Below are 21,093 nucleotides of genomic sequence, written 5' to 3' on the forward strand. Positions count from 1 at the left end.
CAGGATTCAGTCTAGCTCTCCTGTCTTCCACAGTCTTTCCTGCAGTAGAAGATATCTTATCACAAGATGTGCTGATAGCAGGAATGTACAGGATCCTCCATGCAAATTTTGCCAGTTGTGGGGTGTGAATTTCTTTTAATTTTGCTCAAAACTGAATGGTCAGTTTTGGTCGCAAATTTGGTTTCACAGAAACTGAAGATCCTGGATTCGGTTGGGTTCTTTCAGGGATGAGCTGCTGCCTGGCAAACTTGGCAAAAGGGAGTTCTGAATTCCTTCAAAGGAAGTTTCAGTTGACGGAGCTTGGGGATCCTCATCAGCTGAAGTATTTAATATTATGAGTTTGGGAGATTCCAGGTGAAGAGTGGAGGGGAGGACTGGGGCAGAGAGAATATTTTGTGCCCACGCTAAATTGGCTGTAGGTATCTGGCTAGACCACTGGCCTCAGGTATTGAAGAATCTTGCCACCAACTTTTCAGTATTTAAACCCCCTGTGCTCTAGCGCCTAAACATGATTACCAGTTTTTGGATTCTCACTCTGTTCCTCTACATTCACAGGGACACAAGAAGTACATGAAGCGCATAATACTGAACAGAGATAAAAATGGTGAGTCAACTGATTTCTCTAATCTGGAAATGTTTGCTCTCTCTCTCTCCCACCCCCTCCCCCATTTTATTGTTGCTTATCTTTGTGTTTTTGATTTACAGTTCAATATTTTCTTTTTCCTTCAGTGGAAAGAATTGTTTCTAACAAATTTATCTTGCTCTTCCTGAGGGCAAAATGTTGAGAAGAGACTTTTTTATTTTTCAATCCATTTTCTATTTGTATCTCTGTATTTGATTTTCTTCTCTGCCCTCCAGGGAATGAAAGTAACTCTGGGCAGGATTATTGGGGAATCAACCTGACTAGTAGGACTGTGGATTAATCGTTTTAACTAATGATTTTCTGTGTGATTAAAACTTTTGGCAGACAGAAGGGAAGAGAAATTGGGAGGGGAGGGGATAGGATGGGATTTGATATACCACCTTTCTATGGTTACAATCAAAGCGGTATATATATATATACCGCTTTGATTGTAACCATAGAAACAGAGGAGGAGGGTCTTGGCTGCAAGAAGCCTCGCAGGGCCTGAATTCTAGGGCTTATAATCTCTTATCTGTACAGCACTGAATGAGCCTGATAGTACTTTAGAAGTGATTAGTAATATATTTGTTTCTTCTGTAAAAAATGAACTTTGATTTTTGTGTTGTGTGTGTGTATATATATATGTGTATGTATATATATAGATATATAGAGAGAGAGAATATAATATATTATAATATAATATAATATATAGGACAAGGAGGGCCTTAAATCAGACTACTGTATGTTAAATCTTTTTTTTATTTTTATTGAAGAAGACAGTCAAGTAAACAGTACAGTGTCTCATTTCTTCACCTTCTATTTCAAACTTCTAACTTGCCCCATTTTCCCAACTCTGTCCAAGTACCCTCACCCCAATATCATTTATATTATTTTGCAAAGAAAATATATCGCTTCCAAACAGAAGAACAAGACTGCTGCAGGTTAATAAAGGAAGCCTCTGGTCAGATGTGTCAGAGGAGTTTTTCTGATTGGTAACTGATCTGGTAACATAAGCTCTTGTGTATATATATCTATATCTGTATCTTAGTGCAGTAGTGCCCAAACTAGCCCCTCAGCACCTCTAGGTGTGGTCTGTGTTTCCAGAATTTCCACTAGAAATAGGCATGAGTGAGGTTTGTATGCAATGCATCTCATGCATATTCAATGTGAATGTCAAAATCAGAGTGGGGGGGGTCCCTTCAGATACATTTGTGAAACAGTGCCTGAGAGAGAAGATATAATACTGTAGCAGGACTTGCTTATCCATTCTTGCCGTAGCTGAGATTATATTCATGAACCTTAAATGAGTCCCTGTATTTTCTAACTCCTATTTTATCTTAACTGTGTTCCACCTTCACTTACACCCTATGCTGTCTATTAAAATGTTTTATTGTGTGCTGAGTTGACATTCTAGTTGTTGTATGCTATGCCGTACCTTGTATTTGAATATTTTTACTGCTGTAATTGTCTTATTACAGCAGTAAAAATAGATTGTAAGCTCTTTGAGCAGGGCCTGTCCTTTTATGTTAAATTGTACAGCGCTGCGTAACCCTAGTAGCGCTTTAGAAATGTTAAGTAGTAGTAGTAGTTATTGCCATGGTTCCCAAACCTGGTCCTGGAGGCACCCCAGCCAGTCAGGTTTTCAGGGTACCCACAATGAATATTCATGAGAGAGATTTGCATGCATGCCTCCACTGTGGATATACTGAAAACCTGACTGGCTGGGGGTGCCTCCAGGACCAGGTTTGGGAACCACTGGTCTGTCATCGCCTTGCTGTACACCGCCTTGAGTGATTTTTTTTTTTTTTTCAAAGGTGGTAAACAAATCCTAATAAATAATTTAAATACACATTCAAATGCCACAGATATATAAACACACAAGCAGCAAACATTTTTTTTAGGGAAAAAAGAAGCTCTCCTTACTGCAAGGGGCATGGTGAAACTGAAAGGGAGCAGATTCTAGAATATTTATTTTTTTTTACAAAACGGGTAGTGGATGGGTGGAAGTGATGTTGGAGCGTAAGAGAGCCTTGGAAAATTTCTGGTAGAGAAAATAAAGGTAAACCAAGGGTTTAAGTAATTTGTGGAAACTGGGCAGACTAGATTATGTATTTATTTTTGGTGGGGTGGGGGATGGGTTTCAATTGAACCCACGTTGCTTCAGTAGTAGTAGTTCAAGTCAGATGAGTCCTTTTGTTAGTGCTGTTACTCTCAGAAGATGCTGTACAAAACTCAGGGTTGTTTTGTTTTTGCCTCCATCATCAGTTAACAGACCCTAGCCAGTGACTAGGATCTCCTAACTATTTGCTCTTGGTCTTTTAACAAATGGTTTGTGTGGGTTGTTTTGTTTTGTTTTATTTCTTTTTAACACCTGTGAAAGGAATTGGTCTGTCTCAGGAGTTTCAGTTCCCTTTATTGTGCCTTTTCCCTGATTTGTCTAAATCAGTCTCTGCGTCTCTCAGGGGTCTTCTCTGTTGTGTTCTTGTTTTCATTTTATTAGTTGCTTTGATAAGTGTTTTCTTCCTGGAGAAGACTTCTCATACTTTTCCTTAGAGGCCAGTGTGCTGGCGGTTTTTTATTCTGTACTGAATAACTTCACACTATTCATTACACGGAAGGAGGTGGAGTTCAAAATATACACTACATACAAATATACTCTCACCTATCGATGATAAAGTAAAAAAAAAAAAAAAAGCCTCAATGAGCCAAAGCCAGCTTAGATTATAGCAGACCAATAAATGACTACAATGTGTTTCAACCAATACAATCCTATAAGAGGAACACTAAAAGACAGAGAAGCATATATAATATATATAGCTGGGGCTATAAGAGATCCAATAGCTCACTATATATATATATATATATATATATATACAGTGCACTCCATTTAAGTGTATATCGGATAAGCGCATGCTTTGTTTAACTGCATGCCGTACTTCGGTCCCGTTTTTGGTGCCATCAGTTCCTATGGGGACAAACTTCGGTTTAGCGCACCACTGTTAAGTGCAAGATTCGCTTATATGCATGGTTTAAGACCGCTCCTCTGCAGGAAAGACTCCGCATAAGCGCATGCATGGAATATGGAAACCGATTGACACTTGACAAAGGGGCGGTAAATTTGAAATCTCGTTGGTTAACTGCCACAGGCAGAATAAGCGAAAGAAAGTTGTTAGAGTGTACACTGGAGTCGTCATCGTCGTCGCGCAACTGTAAGACTTCAACACTGGCTGAACGAATAGAAGTTCTTAAAAAAAATTAGAAAACAAAGTCAAACATCTGTTACTAAAGAATATGGTGTCAATCCCAGTCAAATTTCACGTATCTTGAAGCAGGAAGACCAGCTTCTGGAAGACTGGCAAAACAATACAAATCCACACTGGAAACGTAAATGGGTGGGAAAAGCTGAGGATGTAGAAGATGCTCTTCGGTGGTATTCTCAATTCAGGAGCAGACAGTTTCCTGTCAGTGGTCCACTGCTTATGGAGAAAGCCAATCAGCTTGCTGAAAGTCTTGGACTATGAAGAGTTATGCTAGCCCTTGCTCTCAGTAAAATACAGGTCAATGGCTCATAATAAGAGCTAGGCTTCTTAAAATCAAAATCATCTCTGATACAAAAGAGAGCTAGGCTCTGTAAGAATCAAAGATCACCTTTGACACAGTTACATTTTACTATAGCAAATGCTGAAGTAAGTGCTCAGAGAGCTGACAGAGGGTGGAGGGAATCTACTCTGTAGATAGTGAGGAGACTGGCACCTACAAGACGTCATGAGCAAGAGTTGCTATGATTATGTGGAGATAGTACTGGGTCAGCTGCACCCCGGGTGAGAATATCCAAAGGGGGGGCTAGAGGAAGGTTTTGGAACATGTGAAGTCATTCTAATTAAACTGATAAGGGCTAGGAACCCTGTTGAGACAGCTGGGGTCTATAGGAACCAATGAAGCCAAAATGGTATATAAGGACTAGTCTGGAGGGTATTAGATCAGACAAGACAAGGAAGGCTACAAGAGAAGGAGGGTGACAGACGTGTCGTGAACTGCTGTTCAACCATACGAATATCTGATTTGCCTGTACTGCTATTGGTGAGATTATAATAAACTATCTTCTTATATTCCAGTGAGTCCTTCTGATTATGGAGTTCGTTAATTCCTGGATTGTGTAAGAGCAGTCTGGGGGAGGATGAGGTCAGAATAGGTGGGGGAACACGCAAATTAAATACAACTAACTGAATTCAAAGCCACTGTTGAATGGTTGGAAAGATGGAAAGAGAGGAACAGCATAAAATTCAAGAAACTGCATGGTGAGAACAAGACGCTGATGACTTTGGTGCTGAAAATTGGGTTGTTTCAGTTCTTCCTACCATCTTGAATGAGTTTGCACCTCGTGACATTTTCAATGCTGACAAAAACAATCTCTACTGGCGAGCGATTCCTGATGGAACACTTGCATTCAAACAAGCCGAAACTACAGGAAGTAAAACGTTGAAGGACCGACTGACGATCGTCCTTTGCTGCAATATGGATGGGAGTGAGAAGTTGAAACCACTCATCACTGGAAAGAGCAAACAGCCCCGTTACTTCAAGAATGTTAAGCGACTTCCTGTGTCATACGAGGCTAATGCAAATTCATGGATGACTGGGGAAATTTGGAAGCAGTGGCTAAAGAAGTTAGACACTAGAATGCGGGTACAAAAGCGTCAGATTTTGTTGCTTTGTGATAATTGTGCTGCACACAGTGATGATGTCAGGCTGTCTAACGTCAAGGTGATCTTCCTGCCACCAAACACTACCTCTCTGATCCAACCTATGGATCAGGGCATAATAGCCAATTTCAAACAACATTATCGGGCTCTTGTGCTACGTTGTCTGATGAGCGTTATGGATGACCAGACTGGCAAGGATAAACGTGCTGTTGAACTGACTCGTAATCTATCACTGTTGGATTCCCTACATATGCAGAAAGAAGCGTGGAATCATGTTACACAGGCAGCCATTGTGAACTGCTACAAGCGGGCAAGCTTTGTTAGGGATGTGGAGAGGGACGAAACAGATGCAGCTGTTGTAAATGCGTCAGATGAACAGGCTATTGACATCCCAGCCGGTGTTACTGAAGAGGAGTTTCATCACTACGTAGCTGTTGATAACGATCTACAAACAGCTGATGATAGCACTGATGTTGAGATATGCGCCTACATGCAGGCAACGGCTGATGATGAAACAGATGATGAAATGAGCAGCGAGGCACATGCTGACAAAATTCAACAACCGCCTGTCACTTTTGCAAGAGTGCTGGAGAGTCTCAACACCATGCGGGCCTATCTGGAGGCCACTGGATGTCAGTGCTATGACAGTTTTTACCGTCTGGCAGACGTAGTCTATGGAACTCACAGACACAAGAGTGTACAGAGGGCTATGACTGATTACTTCAAGTAAGCCTAACGTCACTTAACAGAGACTGTATAACGTCAGTTAACGGAGACTGTATACTGTATGTATAACAGTACTGTACATATGTTTATCAGATTTCAAGCTTCTTTGGGTCACAAAGGTTAAGTGCACGCTCCGGTTAACTGAATGCATTTCTTTGGTCCCAGACCCTTGCACTTAAGTGGATTGCACTGTGTATATCTATCTATCTATCTATCTATCTATCTATCTAATGCATCTCTGTCTTTTAGTGTTACTCTTATAGGATGTGTTGGTTGAAACAAGTGTTTTTGTATTGCCACTTGTTCTTCCCCCTTTTTTTAATGTGTATTTGATTTTTCCGGGAAGTGTTTTTTCCCCTCTTCTTTTTATATATACAGTACTATCACTAGCATAAAAATCTTACTGTATATTCACTTTGATCTCTTTTTCAAGAAGATGAAGTAATCTCATTTAAAGATAGAATCTTATCATTTAGTAGGCAAAACTGCACTTAAAGGTGTAAGCTGCTCTGCATGAAGCTGTTGCAACTGCCCAACGATGCCAGCATTTCGTGATGAAACTACAGTGTAGTAAATTTAAAACAAATCGGAGAAAAGTTTTTCTTCACCCAACGTGTAATTAAACTCTGGCGTTGCCGGAGAAAGTGGTGAAGGCGGTTAGCTTAGCAGAGTTTAAAAAGGGGTTGGACGGTTTCCTGAAGGACAAGTCCATAAACCGCTACTAAACGGACTTAGAAAAATCCACAATTCCAGGAATAACATGTATAGAATGTTTGTACGTTTGGGAAGCTTGCCAGGTGCCCTTGGTCTGGATTGGCCGCTGTCGTGGACAGGATGCTGGGCTTGATGGACCCTTGGTCTTTTCCCAGTATGGCATTACTTATGTACTTATGTCTGCTTCAGGGGCATGCATGGAACTTTTGTTGCTGGTAGCTACTAAATGGTAAGATTCTCTCTGAGATTGATCTGTTTTCGAGAAGATGAAGTGAAGTTCTTTAAATAGCTGGTCTTTGAATAACTGCTGAGTCATGAGACCTGAAATAGAAATCAGCATCAGTCAGGCTTCTTAACACTTAAGCAGCTATGATCAGTTCAAAGGTACGCTGGCTTCAATATCTTGCATCTGCTGCTTTTTGCTTTATTTATGGCCCATCTAGACTAGTCTATGCAGGCATTCCTCAAAACCAATTAAAGTGTCTCTAGCTTCTTCAAAATACTGCAGCCAAGTTGCTATGTAAGGCTTGTAAGTTTAATCATATTTCTCCTATACTTCAAAATCAATTCTGGTTGCTTGTTCACTATTGTCTTCAGTATGAGATACTAATACTTACCCACAGGGTCTTCTACAAAGGAATTTCCTCTGATCTATCTTCATTGATTATACCCCATGTTCAGATCAGTCTCTCTGTTTGCTGCACGAACAACGTTTAGGTCTTCTGTCCCCTATCCATGCTCATCTGGAATCAACACATAGCTTGGCTTTTTTTTTTTGCTTCATCCTTATGGAATTTACTACCTGTTTTACACAAGGAATTGTCTTTAAAGAAAAGTAAATCTATGTTGAAGTCCCACTTTGTTAGCTTGTAGCACTCAGTTTTTTGGGGGATGGTGATTACATAAGGACATAAGAGTAGTCATACTGGGTTAGACCAATGGTCCATCTAGCCCAGTATCCTCTTTTTCAAACAGTGACCAAGCCAGGTCACAAGTACCTGGCAGAAACCCAAATCATGGCAACACTCCATACTACAAATCCCAGGGCAAGCAGCTGCTTCCCATGTTTGTCTCAATAACTGACTCTGGACTTTTCCTACAGGAATTTGTCCAAACCTTTTTTAAACCCAGGTGCGCTAACCACTGTTACCACATCATCCGGCAAAGAGTTCCAGAGCTTAACAATTCGTTGAGTGGAAAAAATATTTCCTCCTATTTGTTTTAAAAGTATTTCCATGTAACTTCCATGAGTGTCCCCTAGTCTTTTGAAAAATTGATTTACTTCTACTCATTCTACACCACTCAGGATTTTGTAGACCTCAATTATCTCTCCCCTCATCTGTCTCTTTTTTTTTTTTTCCAAGCTGAAGAGCCCTGACCTCTTTAGCCTTTCCTCATACGCGGAGTTCCATCCCCTTTATCATTTTAATTGCTTTTCTTTGAAACTTTTCTAATTCTGCTATATCTTTTTTGAGATATGGCGACCAGAACTGAACACAATACTCAAGCTGTGGACGCACCATGGAGCGATACAACGGCATTATAGTATTTTAGGTCTTACCATTCCTTTTCTAATAATTCCTAGCATCTTGTTTGCTTTTTTGGCTGCTGCCGCACACTGAGCAGTAGATTTCAGCATATTATGTACAGCGACACCTAGATCTTTTTCTTGAGCGCTGACCCCAAAGGTGGACCCTAGCATCAGGTCACTATGATTCGGATTATTCTTTCCAATGTACATCACCTTGCTTTTGTCCATGTTAAATTTAATCTGCTATTTGGATGCCCGATCTTTCAATTTCCTAAAGTCTTCCTGCAATATTTCACAGCCCGCAAGTGGGGATCCAAGTGTATGTAGTTGGTTCTTTATTACTTTGATTTTTGCAATTATTGAGTACTTTCCTATTTTAATGGAGTTCCTTTTCTGTTCTTTTTTTTTTTGTTTCATATTTTTATTAAGGTTTTTCAAGCATAACACAAAACAAAAAGGAAAAACCAAAAGTAACAATAATTCATGGCAAATAAAGAAACAAAAATTGAAAAAAGACAGAACAACATCAGCATTCATGACAATACCAATATTTGTAAACCGCTTTGGCTTGCTTTTACCAGAAAAAGCGATGTATCAAGTTTTCTTAAACATGGTTGATGTGCTTCATTGCCCTCTCACAGGTTATAATATGAGGGCTCTGCTATGGAAGCAGTTCATGGTTATCTTCAGTAGCTAACTCTGCCCAATCTTTAACTAGTGGATGTTGCCAAGTACTGGTGCAGCAAACCGAGCCAGGAGCTGCGAGAGTATTGTGATGTCATAAAAATCTACATCTTATGGCCGCTTCTGTTTGAGAGGCTTGGACCACGTCCTTCTAACGAGTGGCTTCTGATACAGTGCAGGTAAGTGGGAAGACTGTGCTGCTGTGTTAGCTAGGCATGATTTAGGTAGATGGTTGTTCAAAGTTCCTTAAAAGAAATGACTGTAGTTATCTTCCTTCGTGTATGTAAACTGATTCCAAGCACACCTTTTATGGTACAGCTAATAAACTATTTAATTGCTCTCCTTCAATATCAGTTTTGATTCTCAACAGATTTCATGTCAGAACAAACCTTGCGAGTCTGATCTTATTTGAATCTACCCCTGGACAAAGCCAGTTTATCACCAAATTTGGATATTCCTGGGTGAATTCTGTATCACAGCACAGTGCACGTATGATTATGAATTTCCAGTTGCACCACAGAATTAGATTGGCTGAAGTGCTGTAGGTGTGCACTGGCACAGTTGGTAGGAGGGTGTAGATGACGACGGCAGCAGCTGCAGCCCATACAAGGCTGGAGGAAGGTAGTGGCAGCAGAAGTAGCAGCTGCAGCCTAGGCATGATTGGTGATACTGACCAGGGGCGTATCTGCGTGGGGCCACAGGGGCCTGGGCCCCCGCAGATTTCGCCCTGGACCCCCCTACCGCTGCCAACCCTCCCCCGCCGTTGCTGTCGCCTACCTTTGCTGGCGGGGGACCCCAACCCCCACCAGCCGAGGTCCGTGTCCTGCTGCCTTTAAAAGAATTCCTGCAGCTGGCGGGGGAACCCCAACCCCCGCCAGCCAAGCCGAGGTCCTTTCATTTCTTCCACTGCAGTCTGCAAAGCTTTGCAGATTGCAGTGGAAGAAATGAAAGGACCTTGGTTTGGCTGGCGGGGGTTGGGGGTCCCCCGCCAGCTGAAGGAATTCTTTTAAAGGCAGCCGGCAGCGGCAGGAGGACGCGGACCTCGGCTGGCGGGGGTTGGGGTCCCCCGCCAGCAAAGGTAGGCGACAGCAACGGCGGGGGGAGATTGGCAATGGCAGCGGCTGGGGGGAGGGGGATCGGCAATGGCGGCAGCGGCGGTGGGGGGGCTATAATGTGCCCCCTCTCTCTGACCCTGCCCCCCCCTACCGCCGCAGTTCAGATACGCCCCTGATACTGACAACAGCTTGTGCAGGGATCCATGGATGAAGTGGCCACTAGGAACATCCTATCAGGCAGCTTTTGAATTTTGATTGAGCTGTAGTTGGAGGAAAGTGGTGTGGCGGTCTGGCTGGAGTGGGGAACAAGATAAAAAATAGTGGAGTCAGCTAGAAGGAAAAGAGAAAACAAATATAGATGTGGGGATTTATAGCCTAGGGGAGGACTACCCTGAGGATGAGGAGAATAAATAAGGGTGATTGCCCTTTATCTTGTGCTTCTCAGGACTCTGGACTGAGGCACATAAGCACCGCCACGCTGGGAAAAGACCAAAGGTCCATCAAGCCCAGCATTCTGTCTCCGACAGTGGCCAATCCAGGCCCCAAGAACACCCACTACATCTGACATTGCTGGAAATGGCAGTGGCAGGTTACTGTGTTCCTGCCCCTTTCCCTCAGAATTGCTTGAGCCCTGCACCCATTTTTCTAACCCCCAATCCCCTCTCCCCACTAAAGGGTCAGCTCTACTTGGGGTGAGATTGGTGAAGGGCAGAGTACAGTAAGCTAGAGAGGGAAGAGCAGTAGGGAGAAACTGGTGTGAGAAGCACTGAGTGCTCCTAGGAGAATTCTGTGCTAAAAAGTAAGATGATATTTATTTTTGAGAGGGTTTTTTTTTTTTTTTACTGTAGTTCTGAATGACCTCTTATGGTAACGAGTGTCAGGTTTACAGACAAAATATGCAGAATTTTACTAAATTTTCAGTTGTACATAAAGCTTTTTAATTACTTAGGAGCTGAAGATATGAATGTGATTTTATCTGGTTCACAGAAATCTCATACATGGGCTTCTCTAACTTCCTCGACACATTGTTTTACCTTTATTGGTTTATTCATTTTGTTTGGATTTGGCGCTCACCTTTTTTTCAGTTGTTGCTGCTCAATGCAAGTTACATTTAGCTACAGTAGGTATCGCCCTGTCCATGGAGAGCTTACAATTTAAGCTTGTACCTGAGACCGTAGAGAGTTAGTGACTTACCTAAGGTCATAAGGAGCCACAGTGGGATTTGAATTGGGTTTCCCTGGTTCTCAGCCGCCTGCTGTAACCAGCAGGTGGCTACTGCACTTTGAGTCACTGATGCTGGCACCGTGAGCATGCTTTTGGCTGAGAGCTGCCACTTACTGCTGTGCTTTTCTGACTTTGGGTGGGCTGTGAGGTAGAGAACTGCATGGGAATCCTGCGGGGATCCCTTCCAGGCTTATGGGACACCTGCAGGGGTGGATGCAGGGATCCTGTGGGGATGGGCACAGGTCCTACATGGTTCGCGTGGAAGTGTAGTGCTAGGGCAGCCTACCTATCCGTTCCTTCTATCATGGCAATTATAGCACTAAAAAAATTAATGGATATGGTTGATAGCGTTGAAATCCCCATAAGCGCTGAAAGGGGACGTTTTCAACATGGGTTACTGTTGAGTTATTTTACCACAAGTTGGGTTATTTTAGCACAGGGTTGGGCAGGGATGGGTGAAATTTCTGTCCCTGTGCAATTCACTACTCCAGCTGGCAGGACCAGGGATCTCTGCTAGCTTATAGGCATAGTGTGCTCAACTGCTGGATGGGACTAAAGCAAAAGTGGAGGAGCCCAGGCCCACCTTCAGCAGGTTACAGAAACATAAAAGTACTGCAGTACCCAGAACTCTTGCTGTGTGCCTACTGAAGGGGATTTGTTGAAAGCAGAGGGTTTTTTTGGCAGCAAGAACAAGAGTAAAAGGACATGGTTTAGCTACTGCTGTGCCTGCAGGGCTGGTTAGATCTGTGCCTTGTGTGTTAGGTGCTGGGACTTCCTGACTTCTGTCTTGTTAAAAACACATTTGTTACGTGTCCTCGTACAGTATACTGAGATGTGATTCAACTGAATTAAAAAAAAAAAAAACAAGATCTAAAACTAAAACTCTTTCCATGTGTTGTTAAGGAGCTTAGATTCTGAACTCAGCTTGAATGAACTGAACAACATTGAGCTGCTGGAAGACATTCTTGAGATGGTTAAAAAGGTTGTGGTAAGTTAGAAATTGATTTTTAACCCTGGGAAGTTGTACACATTTAATGTATGTGTTTAATTCTATGTGTTTCTGCATTTAGTACATAAAAATTGTCCAGCATTGTTCCTAGGTCCAGGGCGGGCCCAAGGGTATCAGATGTCGTATGTAAATTGGACTCCCCTTCTCTTTACCCCTCCCCCACTCCCTGCAGGTGGCAAGAATCTTTCACCTCTAGCCCCCCTTGCCCCCCCCCCATTGGCATCTTTCTCCATACCTCTGCCACTGCCCTCCCCCTACCTCTTCCAGGCTGATCTGAAGGAGTGGGACAAAGTAGCACTTAGCCCAGGTCTGTGCTTACAGGTCCTGTACAGTGTTGATGCTTTTTTAATCTTCTGGCAGACCTGGGAGGAGGTAGGAGGGCGGCAGCAGGAGGCCTGGCAAAGAAGGGGAAGTAGGGGTATCTCTGGTATGCAGCAAAGCTATGTGATTTCCCCCTTCCCCCCAACCCCCCCACACACACACACTCTTTCAGTGCTGTCACCCTGCTTTTATTATAAGCTGGGATACTGTTTTGGTTCTTTTGCTTTTTGTGAAAGTTTGGAAGATCTGGAAGCATAAGCTGGGATACTGTTTTGGTTCTTTTGCTTTTTGTGAAAGTTTGGAAGATCTGGAAGTATAAGCTGAGGCTTCCTTAGCCTCCTGGTTATCTTCTCCAATCAGCAGATGGAGGCAGAGACTTGAAGATTCCATTGACATCTTCTGTATAACAGGTGGTGTAGCCAGGAACAATCCAGTATTTCTCTGTATCCAGCAGGTGGTGTGGTTTGGATTGTTGCAGTAGAATATTTATTCTGAGGAGGCCTGTCTGCCCAGTGTTCATTCCGTGGCCTGCAGCTTTAAGGTTGAACGTTGGCCTAGATGTTGCTTCCAAGAACTGGTCAACGAATCTCCTTTGGCCAAGCTCAGAGTTGTCTGTTCCTCCATGACCCCAAGCTATAGTCCATGGGCTGTGCTTGTGAGGTCAGCCATCATTGACCTCAAGGGGCTTTGACTAGCAGGGGATTAGAGTGGGGGGTTTTTCCTGTCAGCAGTTGTCCGCCTGCTTAAAGTAAAAAAAAAAAAAAAAAAAGCTTAAGCTAACTTAAGTGGTTTTCCCTAGTTTATTAATTGAGTAGGCAGGCCAGTGTAAGGCTTCTGGGGGCAGCTCTAATTGTTTTCTCAGCAGGGAGTTATTCTTCAACCCTAAGCAGCCCAGGAGGCAGACACTGAGGGGGGTGTGGGAGCTGGCCTATGAGTAATGCAGCTGACTCCTACTGCCCTGTATGTGACAGGGAAGACAATTTTTGTTTCTTTGGAGCTGGGGATTGTAGGTTCAGCCTGGCCCCGGGCTCTTCTTTAATATATTTAGCTTCAGGGCACTTTGAAGCTGGGGGCTGCAGAACCCAGGAGTGCTTATTCAGGGCCTTCTGGTGACCTAGGACCCCACATGTTACAAGCCCTCAGATTGCTTTAAGAGAGCTGTGAATGAATTCAAAGTTTGGACTCCTAGCCCTTCCCTCAAATTGGGAAGACACTAGCCAGGTTCAGATCCTGAGTAGATTCTAATCCAACGTCTGTCCTTTTGCAGAGGACAGAAACAAAGGGGGTTCCCTCCTAGGAGAGGTATCTTTGGACAGGGCAGAGTTGTCCCCAGAGGAAGATGAGGATTCTCTGGTGTTGAGCCTTTTCCATGAGGAGGAGTTTGCTTCTTTAATAGGTAGTCTTGGTTCTTATTATTTCTGCACTTGCATGGGAGAAGCTCATGGATGGGGACCTCACTCTCCCAGTTAGTGTTAACTGAGTGGGAGATGCCGAATGGGGTTCTCCGGGGTATTAAGCTCATGGGTAGGCTTGATATCCCTCCCACAAGAAAATCTCAATAAGTTTCTGCCCCTCCCTAGAGTGGATGCTCTGGTGACAGTCACTAAGAATCTCAATAAGTTTCTGCCCCTCCCTGGAGTGGATGCTCTGGTGACAGTCACTAAGAATCCTACTGTCACAGCAGAAACAACAAGAGTTACAAGGCATTAGAAATGGGTAGTTGTACTTCACTGTAGTTCTTAAATACAACTGGCAGTACTTTTACATGTAACGACTTAAATTTGATCTGTACCTTTCTACCAAGTAACTTAAGTACAAATTTGGAAAGTAGTCACAAAAAAAATTTTTTTTTTAAGCATCCCTCTGCTTCTCCCCCTCTACATGCTTTCCAAGTGGTGTCAGACGGGGCCTTGTATATGTGAAAGGTTATCTAAGCAGCCAACACACTAGATTTAAACGACCCTATATGGCTGTTTTTTTGGCATATACCTTTGTCAGAAGTCACAGAGGTTCTACACAACTAAAAATATACAAGAAATATTATAAATGTATTTATAAGTGATCAATAAAACAGATGTATAAAAACAAATAGTAAAAAAAATAGGGAGTGCAACAAACAATCATAAGAACATATAGCAAACCAACATAATCAATTATTAGATATAATAATTAGTGTTCCATATGTCAAAATATGAAGGAGCAGAAGTCTCAAAATAATATTTAAGAAAAATGTGTTTGTGCATATGTATGTATAGATATATATACTCACACTCTTTCCTTTAAACGGGATCACCCAACATTTTTCCATATAACCCAAATGCATCCTAGTGTAGCGGAAACTTCTGCCTGAAATTCAAGACATTTCTGAGTAAATTTTTCATTAAGATGGATCTCCAGCACATCGAGCTTGCAAAACAGTTGAGTTCTTAATTAATGAATCCCCTAGAATTCATTGAGCCAATAGCTCAATGACATTGAAGACTTTGTGAATGTGTCAAGCTTCTAGGAGGACAGTTGGAACACACATTATGAATTAACTAAGAAAAAGACAACCAATTATAGTAATGAATTTTCAAAGATCATACTAAAAATGCACATTAAAAATGGCATGAAAAACAGAATAAAATGGGGTTAACAAAAATGTAAAAAAAACAAAAAAATGATTGATTATTAATCTGCACACTGTGCCCGTCTCCAAAATGTAATTTTTAAGCAAAAACGCTGAGAAATCTATAAAAGAAGTTTAAAGTTTTATGCGTTCCAGCGGCCATTTTGTCTTGCGTTTCAGAGATGTCACAGGTGCCATGAGGATGCAGACAAGACAGAGAAGCTGGGAACATGAAGTATATGAAAATAAACTTCAAAAACGTTATAAAACTAAATAATATATAAATGAGGATTATAAAAATAAATATTAAATGCACAAATGTCATACTACTTGTGAAAAAAAATTGTGCCCTTTTTTCTTGCATATGTTCCACTAATGGTTTTTCTGAGACATTCCTTTTAATGGCACTTCAATGCTCTATGATGCGTTTATTGAATGTGCGGCTTGTTTTGCCTGTGTGCAACAGTTTGGAAGGGCATGTAACAGCATAAACAACATGAGTGGTTTTACATTTCAACTATTGTATCAATTTGAATCTCTCACCAGTTTTGGGATGTATAAAAACTTTCATTTTTGAATTAACTTGACTGAGCAAGAGAGGCAAGGATAATGTCCCCAAACAGGTGCAGCCTTACGTGGAACTGGCAGAGCTGAAGGTGCTAATATGTCCTTCAGATTTTTGTTTCTTTTATCATCAGCCATGATTTATTTTCCTTCAAAACCAGGTATACACTGTGTGATGGACCAATTTTTCTTCAATATATTGATAATCTCATGCGATAAATGGTCATAATAAAGCATGCATACAATTTTTTCAGAAGCCCTTTTCTGTTTAGTCTGTGGGAGAGTGCTTCTGTTTTGTTGGATAGCTTTAACATATCCTTTCTCAATACATTGTTTGGGGTACCCTCTTTCATAAAATCTGATATCTTTGGTACATCCCATCAGTTTGGACTAGTCTAGCAGGATGATGAGAGGTGAAATTTACCCTTACCTGATTTAATTTTTGTTTAAGTCCTTCTTGGCCATTCCAGGAAGACAGTGGAGTTATAATAATCCATAGCTTCGGACTGCTGTTTCCTGTAAGTTTTATAAATAGTTTTCTTTAGTGTTCTGTGATCTATAGGGGGATACCCAATTGATAATGGGTTCCACTGCTATATATAGATTTGTTTAGCTTTGGTATTAGGATACTGGAATGTTGATGACTACCACCACCTCTTAAACTGTCACTGGAATCAATGGAATTAAGTCTCTGCCGCTATCTGCTGATAAGGGGGAGATAACACATCAGTCTGGACTGGTCTAGCAGGACTCGAGGAAAGGAAATTATCAGGTGGGGTAAATTTAACCTTTGATGCTTGAGGTGCCCATATAGCATGGAGTTTCACAGAATCTTTCTTTGTTGCAGGATATTCCATTCTTTATCACTCGGCTTTTGAAAATTGGCACAGATATAGAAACAGTAAGTCTTCTTTAAGGACGAGGTGGAAATTTTTTAGTCCATGATTTATGGCTCTTAAGATTTGGGGGGACGGGGCAGCATGCAGTATTTTTTTTTTTTTTTTTCCTAATCTGTGTACAAAGATTGTCATGAAGGCAGCCATTTTGTATGTGATGCTTGAGCTCTCCACTTGGGTAGGATTCTTACTCAGCTGTTTACTCCCATCTGTAGGAGAGGCCAAGGAAAAGAAATCCACACACAACACTGATGTAATGTCATGAAACACCTAGCCGTCCCTGAGTACACTGTATTTACACCTTCAGAGTAGTTGTAAATTTGTATAAAAGCATTTCTGCACTACTAGGAATAGGTCTAGATAAAATAGGTTTTGAGGTATGTTGCTTTTATAAAATATCTTTTTGAACTTTTCACATAAGCACAATGGGCTATTTTGTATGGCATTAAGTCTGATTTTCAGTTATCTGGCTTTCCAGAGCTGGAGCTGTGATCACCACAGCAGTCACTTAAACTGAGCAAATAAAAACACAAGTTGCCATTTTTTTTCCTAGTACAGAAATCTTAGAAAATTGACTAACAGTACAGTACTTAGGGATCAGCCATACTAGCTAAACTTGGTTCCAGAAAATTTAATTGACAATTAAAACAAAATCAGTGTGGTGTTAATTTTTGTATACTATTTTTTACTTTTATTTCTGAAATGATTTCTAGAATTTAGAGCATTTTAATAAATTCTGCTATGAAATGTAAGCAAATCTTCATCAGAACCTATGCAGGTACTTAAGAATGTGGATTAAACAAGGAAAGGTCAAGCAGTGAAAGGGAGGGTTCTGAGACACAGATGTTAAAACTGGGTGGGGATGGAGATAGGTTGTTTTTTTAAAAGTAGTATGTGTTTTTATGAACAAATGACCAGAGCTGAATAAGGCAGCAGGGTGAATTAAGAGTCTGTCGTCAGCTTAACTGATACTGTGGCTTGAAAATATCGAACAGGGCCACTACTGTGCTTTCCTCTCTGATCCCTTGCATGTCACACTGGAGAGTGCTGGCACCTTTAATGTGATCTGTTGAAATATTTGGTGACTTGACGTTTTTGCCTCGTGTATTTTGTGGTTGGTGCAATAATGGAAAGCTTTTTTTTTTTTTTTTAATTTGGTATAGAGGCAATATAATGTTGGTGATGCCCTGGAATGGGTGAAATGCACGGGTGATATTGGCGTCCTACAAAAGTTACAAACGTTTGGGGATTTCTGCTGGCCCCCGTTAGAAGTTTTCTTTTCTGAATGTAAGTATATTGTATTCTTATAACCTCCTTTCCTCCCCCTAAGCATTAAAAAAAAAATCTTAACCTTCTGTTTTGATGCTCCTTAATCTTTGCTACTGTAATTTCATCTCATCTGTGCCTCTGAAGTTGGTTACTAAGCAGCTGTCGTCATTACATACAAAGAACAGTGAATGATACATGTTGTGATCTTGTAATCTGAATATATCCTCATAACGTTCAATTTGAACAGGCCCATGTATATAGCAGTAGATTCCTACCTTGTATTTTAGGATAGCAACATTATATAGATGATGTTGCTCACCTCCCCAGATAAGAAGCACAAGAGTTGAGTGATTTTCTTCAAAATCTATGTGATCGAAATATTACTTTTACTTCACATATAGGAGGGACCCAAGTGGAGTTTTTGGATGTACATATAAAATATGAAAAGGGTGAGTTTATAAGAGTTTATAAACCAACAGATAGAAATACTTTACTTCATTATAAAAGCTACCACCCTAATCCATTAAAAAAACAGCAGTACCAGTAGGCCAGTTTTTGAGGATTACACGTTTGTACTCCTAGAAGCAAGATTTTTGTAGTCAAGCTCAAGAAATAGGTAATAAATTTATTCAAAGGGGGTACCCACTGACAGTAGTCCTTAGAGTGATGAAGAGGGCGTATAATGCTCATAGATCTTGGTTGATTTATTCCCAAGAGAAAATAGACACTGAAGATAGAATGACATGTGTTTTACCATTTGTACCCCTTACTAATCAAATAAAACAAATTATTTGTAAGCATTGGCCAATGTTAGGGTGTTATAAAAAAAATTTTAAGCTATGCCCAGGTTTGCGTACACTAGGGGACTGAATCTGGGAGAGAAATTAAAGAATAAGTATAATATAGGGATGGGTTATCATTCCAAATGTAAAGGTTCACATACTGTCAATATGCTTTAGAAACTACTAGTATTCAAATACCAAATCAAACAAAAGAGAAAATTATTTTTATTTGAGGTCTAAAACTTCTCTTGCAGCTTACCCGGATATTGTTCAATTGTTGCTGGGAGAAGGCTGATTGCGGTCTCCTTTTCATATGCTCTGTCCAGAGTGGAACCTTTAGCTTAGGCCCAGATCTGCAAAACTTAACTAACCAGCAGTGTGGTTTTTACACTGGTTCTAGCTGGTTTAGCGAGCACGGAGTACAGCGAGACATGCACAAAAGGGTTCTCCAAGCTATTTTCCTGGCATCGTAGCAGCTAATGAAACTTGTATGCAAAGCTGTTATAATGAGCTAATTTAGTATGCAAAGAGATGCACAACCGTTTTCCGAATGTGATGCACAGAAGCAGCCCCTACCTTTTACCATGGAAAATTTAACGGGAGGTCTGGAGCTGTCGTACATGCAGCTTCTTTGTGTGTATAAGAGCCCTATAGACACCGGAGCCCCGTTGGGAGCTGCACGTCCAACCGGGAAGCTGCTGAGCCCCATTCACACTAAGGAAACTGATTGGGAGCAAATGGTTAATTTTTCCCTAGAGCAAGTTGTAAATCCCAAAGGAAAGTGTGGGGTGGCCCTGCTTCTCTTTCAAATGACATTTAACTGACAAGAAATCAGGGGGAGTTATGCAATTAAACACTGCTAGAAGCACAGGTGCGCTAAACCAATTGGACAATGTGCCAGAGTTATTTAAGGTGTTTGTTCTGAGTTTCTCCTTACTGCTTGTCTGTAAATACTGAGGAGCTGGACCAGGGGCATAGCCAGACTTCGGCGGGAGGGGGGTCCAGAACCCGCGGTGAGGGGGCATATCTTAGCCCCCCTCCCTTTTGACTCCCGCCTCCGCCAACCCTCCCCCGCCACCACCAGGTACCTTTGCTGGCTCGGGTCCCCAACCCTCGCCAGCCGAAGTCCCCTTCAGTGCTGGTCTTCACAGAAGGCAGAAAGAGGAAGGATAGGTGAGTTAAATGCTGCGGGGGGAGGAAAGAGAGGGGAGAAGCTGGATAAGGGTGGGTTGGAGAATGTTTACTTTCCATATGCTGAATCCATTTTTGGCTGTTCTCACTTGTTGTTCTTTGTGCAATTAACTGCACAATTAAAAATTTAATTGAAATGCAGCCCTGGTTAATAACCCTTAGAATCTCTGTTTTGCTTGCGTTCAGGCAGTTTTTGGTGGGTTGGGAGGGGTGGTTTTGGTTTTATTTGCCTATTTCCTGAGTTGCTGTTCGACAGGCAGTCGATTGTTATCTTGGTCCTCGTTGATACCAGGGCGTCCACCTTGGGGAGATGCAACTTCTTAAGCACAGGTAGCAGATAAAGCCTGGCCTAGAACCTTTCCACCTTCAGACCCGCATCCTGCAAGTCTCATTCTGTTACAGATTTGTTAGCATGGTGCTGCACATCTGTATGAAGCTATACATGAGCTGTGTTGCTATGAGTATCTACTGCATGGTTCACTGTGAGACTGACCACAAGTGGCAGAGGAAATCAACCTAGTATGTGCTGCTCAGCTTTTTCTGTGGACTGATATAGGCTTGGGAAGAGGAACAGAAAGAAAGAGACCAAAGATGCATGGGTATTGGCTTTTATTTATTAAAAAAAAAAAAACATCGTAGCCCATGGTAACAATACAAACATACACAAATTAAATCAAATGTATATAAAACAGAGAATTCACTACCAGAATATACATTGTAAGTGTAACATGCCTTAATATTTATTCAAGCTATAAGGTTACTGATCTCTTCAACTGGGTGGTAAACCATGATGCGACTTTCAAATATGGAAATGGGACTTGATATACCGCCTTTCTGAGGTTTTTGCAACTACATTCAAAGCGGTTTATATATATTTAGGTACTTATTTTGTACCAGGGGCAATGGAGGGTTAAGTGACTTGCCCAGAGTCACAAGGAGCTGCAATGGGAATCAAACTCAGTTCCCCAGGATCAAAGTCCACTGCACTAACCACTAGGCTACTCCTCCACGCAAATATTCTTTTTTTTTTATTATTCTTTTATTTTAAAGGAGATCTTTATTCACTTTCAAACAGAAAGGCACATGCATAAAGTAGTAAACATGGTGAAGTTTACAACAAAAACCCCTAACAAGTTTCTACAACTTGGCAACAGTGGAAACAATCCAGAAGTCTCCAAATTTTTTACAAGTTTTGTG

The 21,093-nt window shown here is 41.4% G+C and overlaps 1 protein-coding gene across 1 annotated transcript in view; it reads left to right on the forward strand.

The window, feature by feature from the left end:
• The first annotated feature begins 556 nt into the window (after positions 1–556).
• Positions 557–21,093, forward strand: part of LOC115469500 (E3 ubiquitin-protein ligase TTC3-like) — a 299,116-nt gene continuing 278,579 nt past the window's right edge. The window contains exons 1-5 of the mRNA XM_030202218.1: positions 557–604; positions 9,012–9,156; positions 12,160–12,244; positions 16,606–16,659; positions 17,818–17,941. Coding sequence (XP_030058078.1) covers positions 571–604; positions 9,012–9,156; positions 12,160–12,244; positions 16,606–16,659; positions 17,818–17,941 — 442 coding nt within the window. The 5' untranslated portion in view covers positions 557–570. The remainder of the gene's footprint in view (positions 605–9,011; positions 9,157–12,159; positions 12,245–16,605; positions 16,660–17,817; positions 17,942–21,093) is intronic.

This window comes from Microcaecilia unicolor, chromosome 4 (assembly GCF_901765095.1).
Source record: "Microcaecilia unicolor chromosome 4, aMicUni1.1, whole genome shotgun sequence".
Classification (NCBI taxonomy): domain Eukaryota; kingdom Metazoa; phylum Chordata; class Amphibia; order Gymnophiona; family Siphonopidae; genus Microcaecilia; species Microcaecilia unicolor.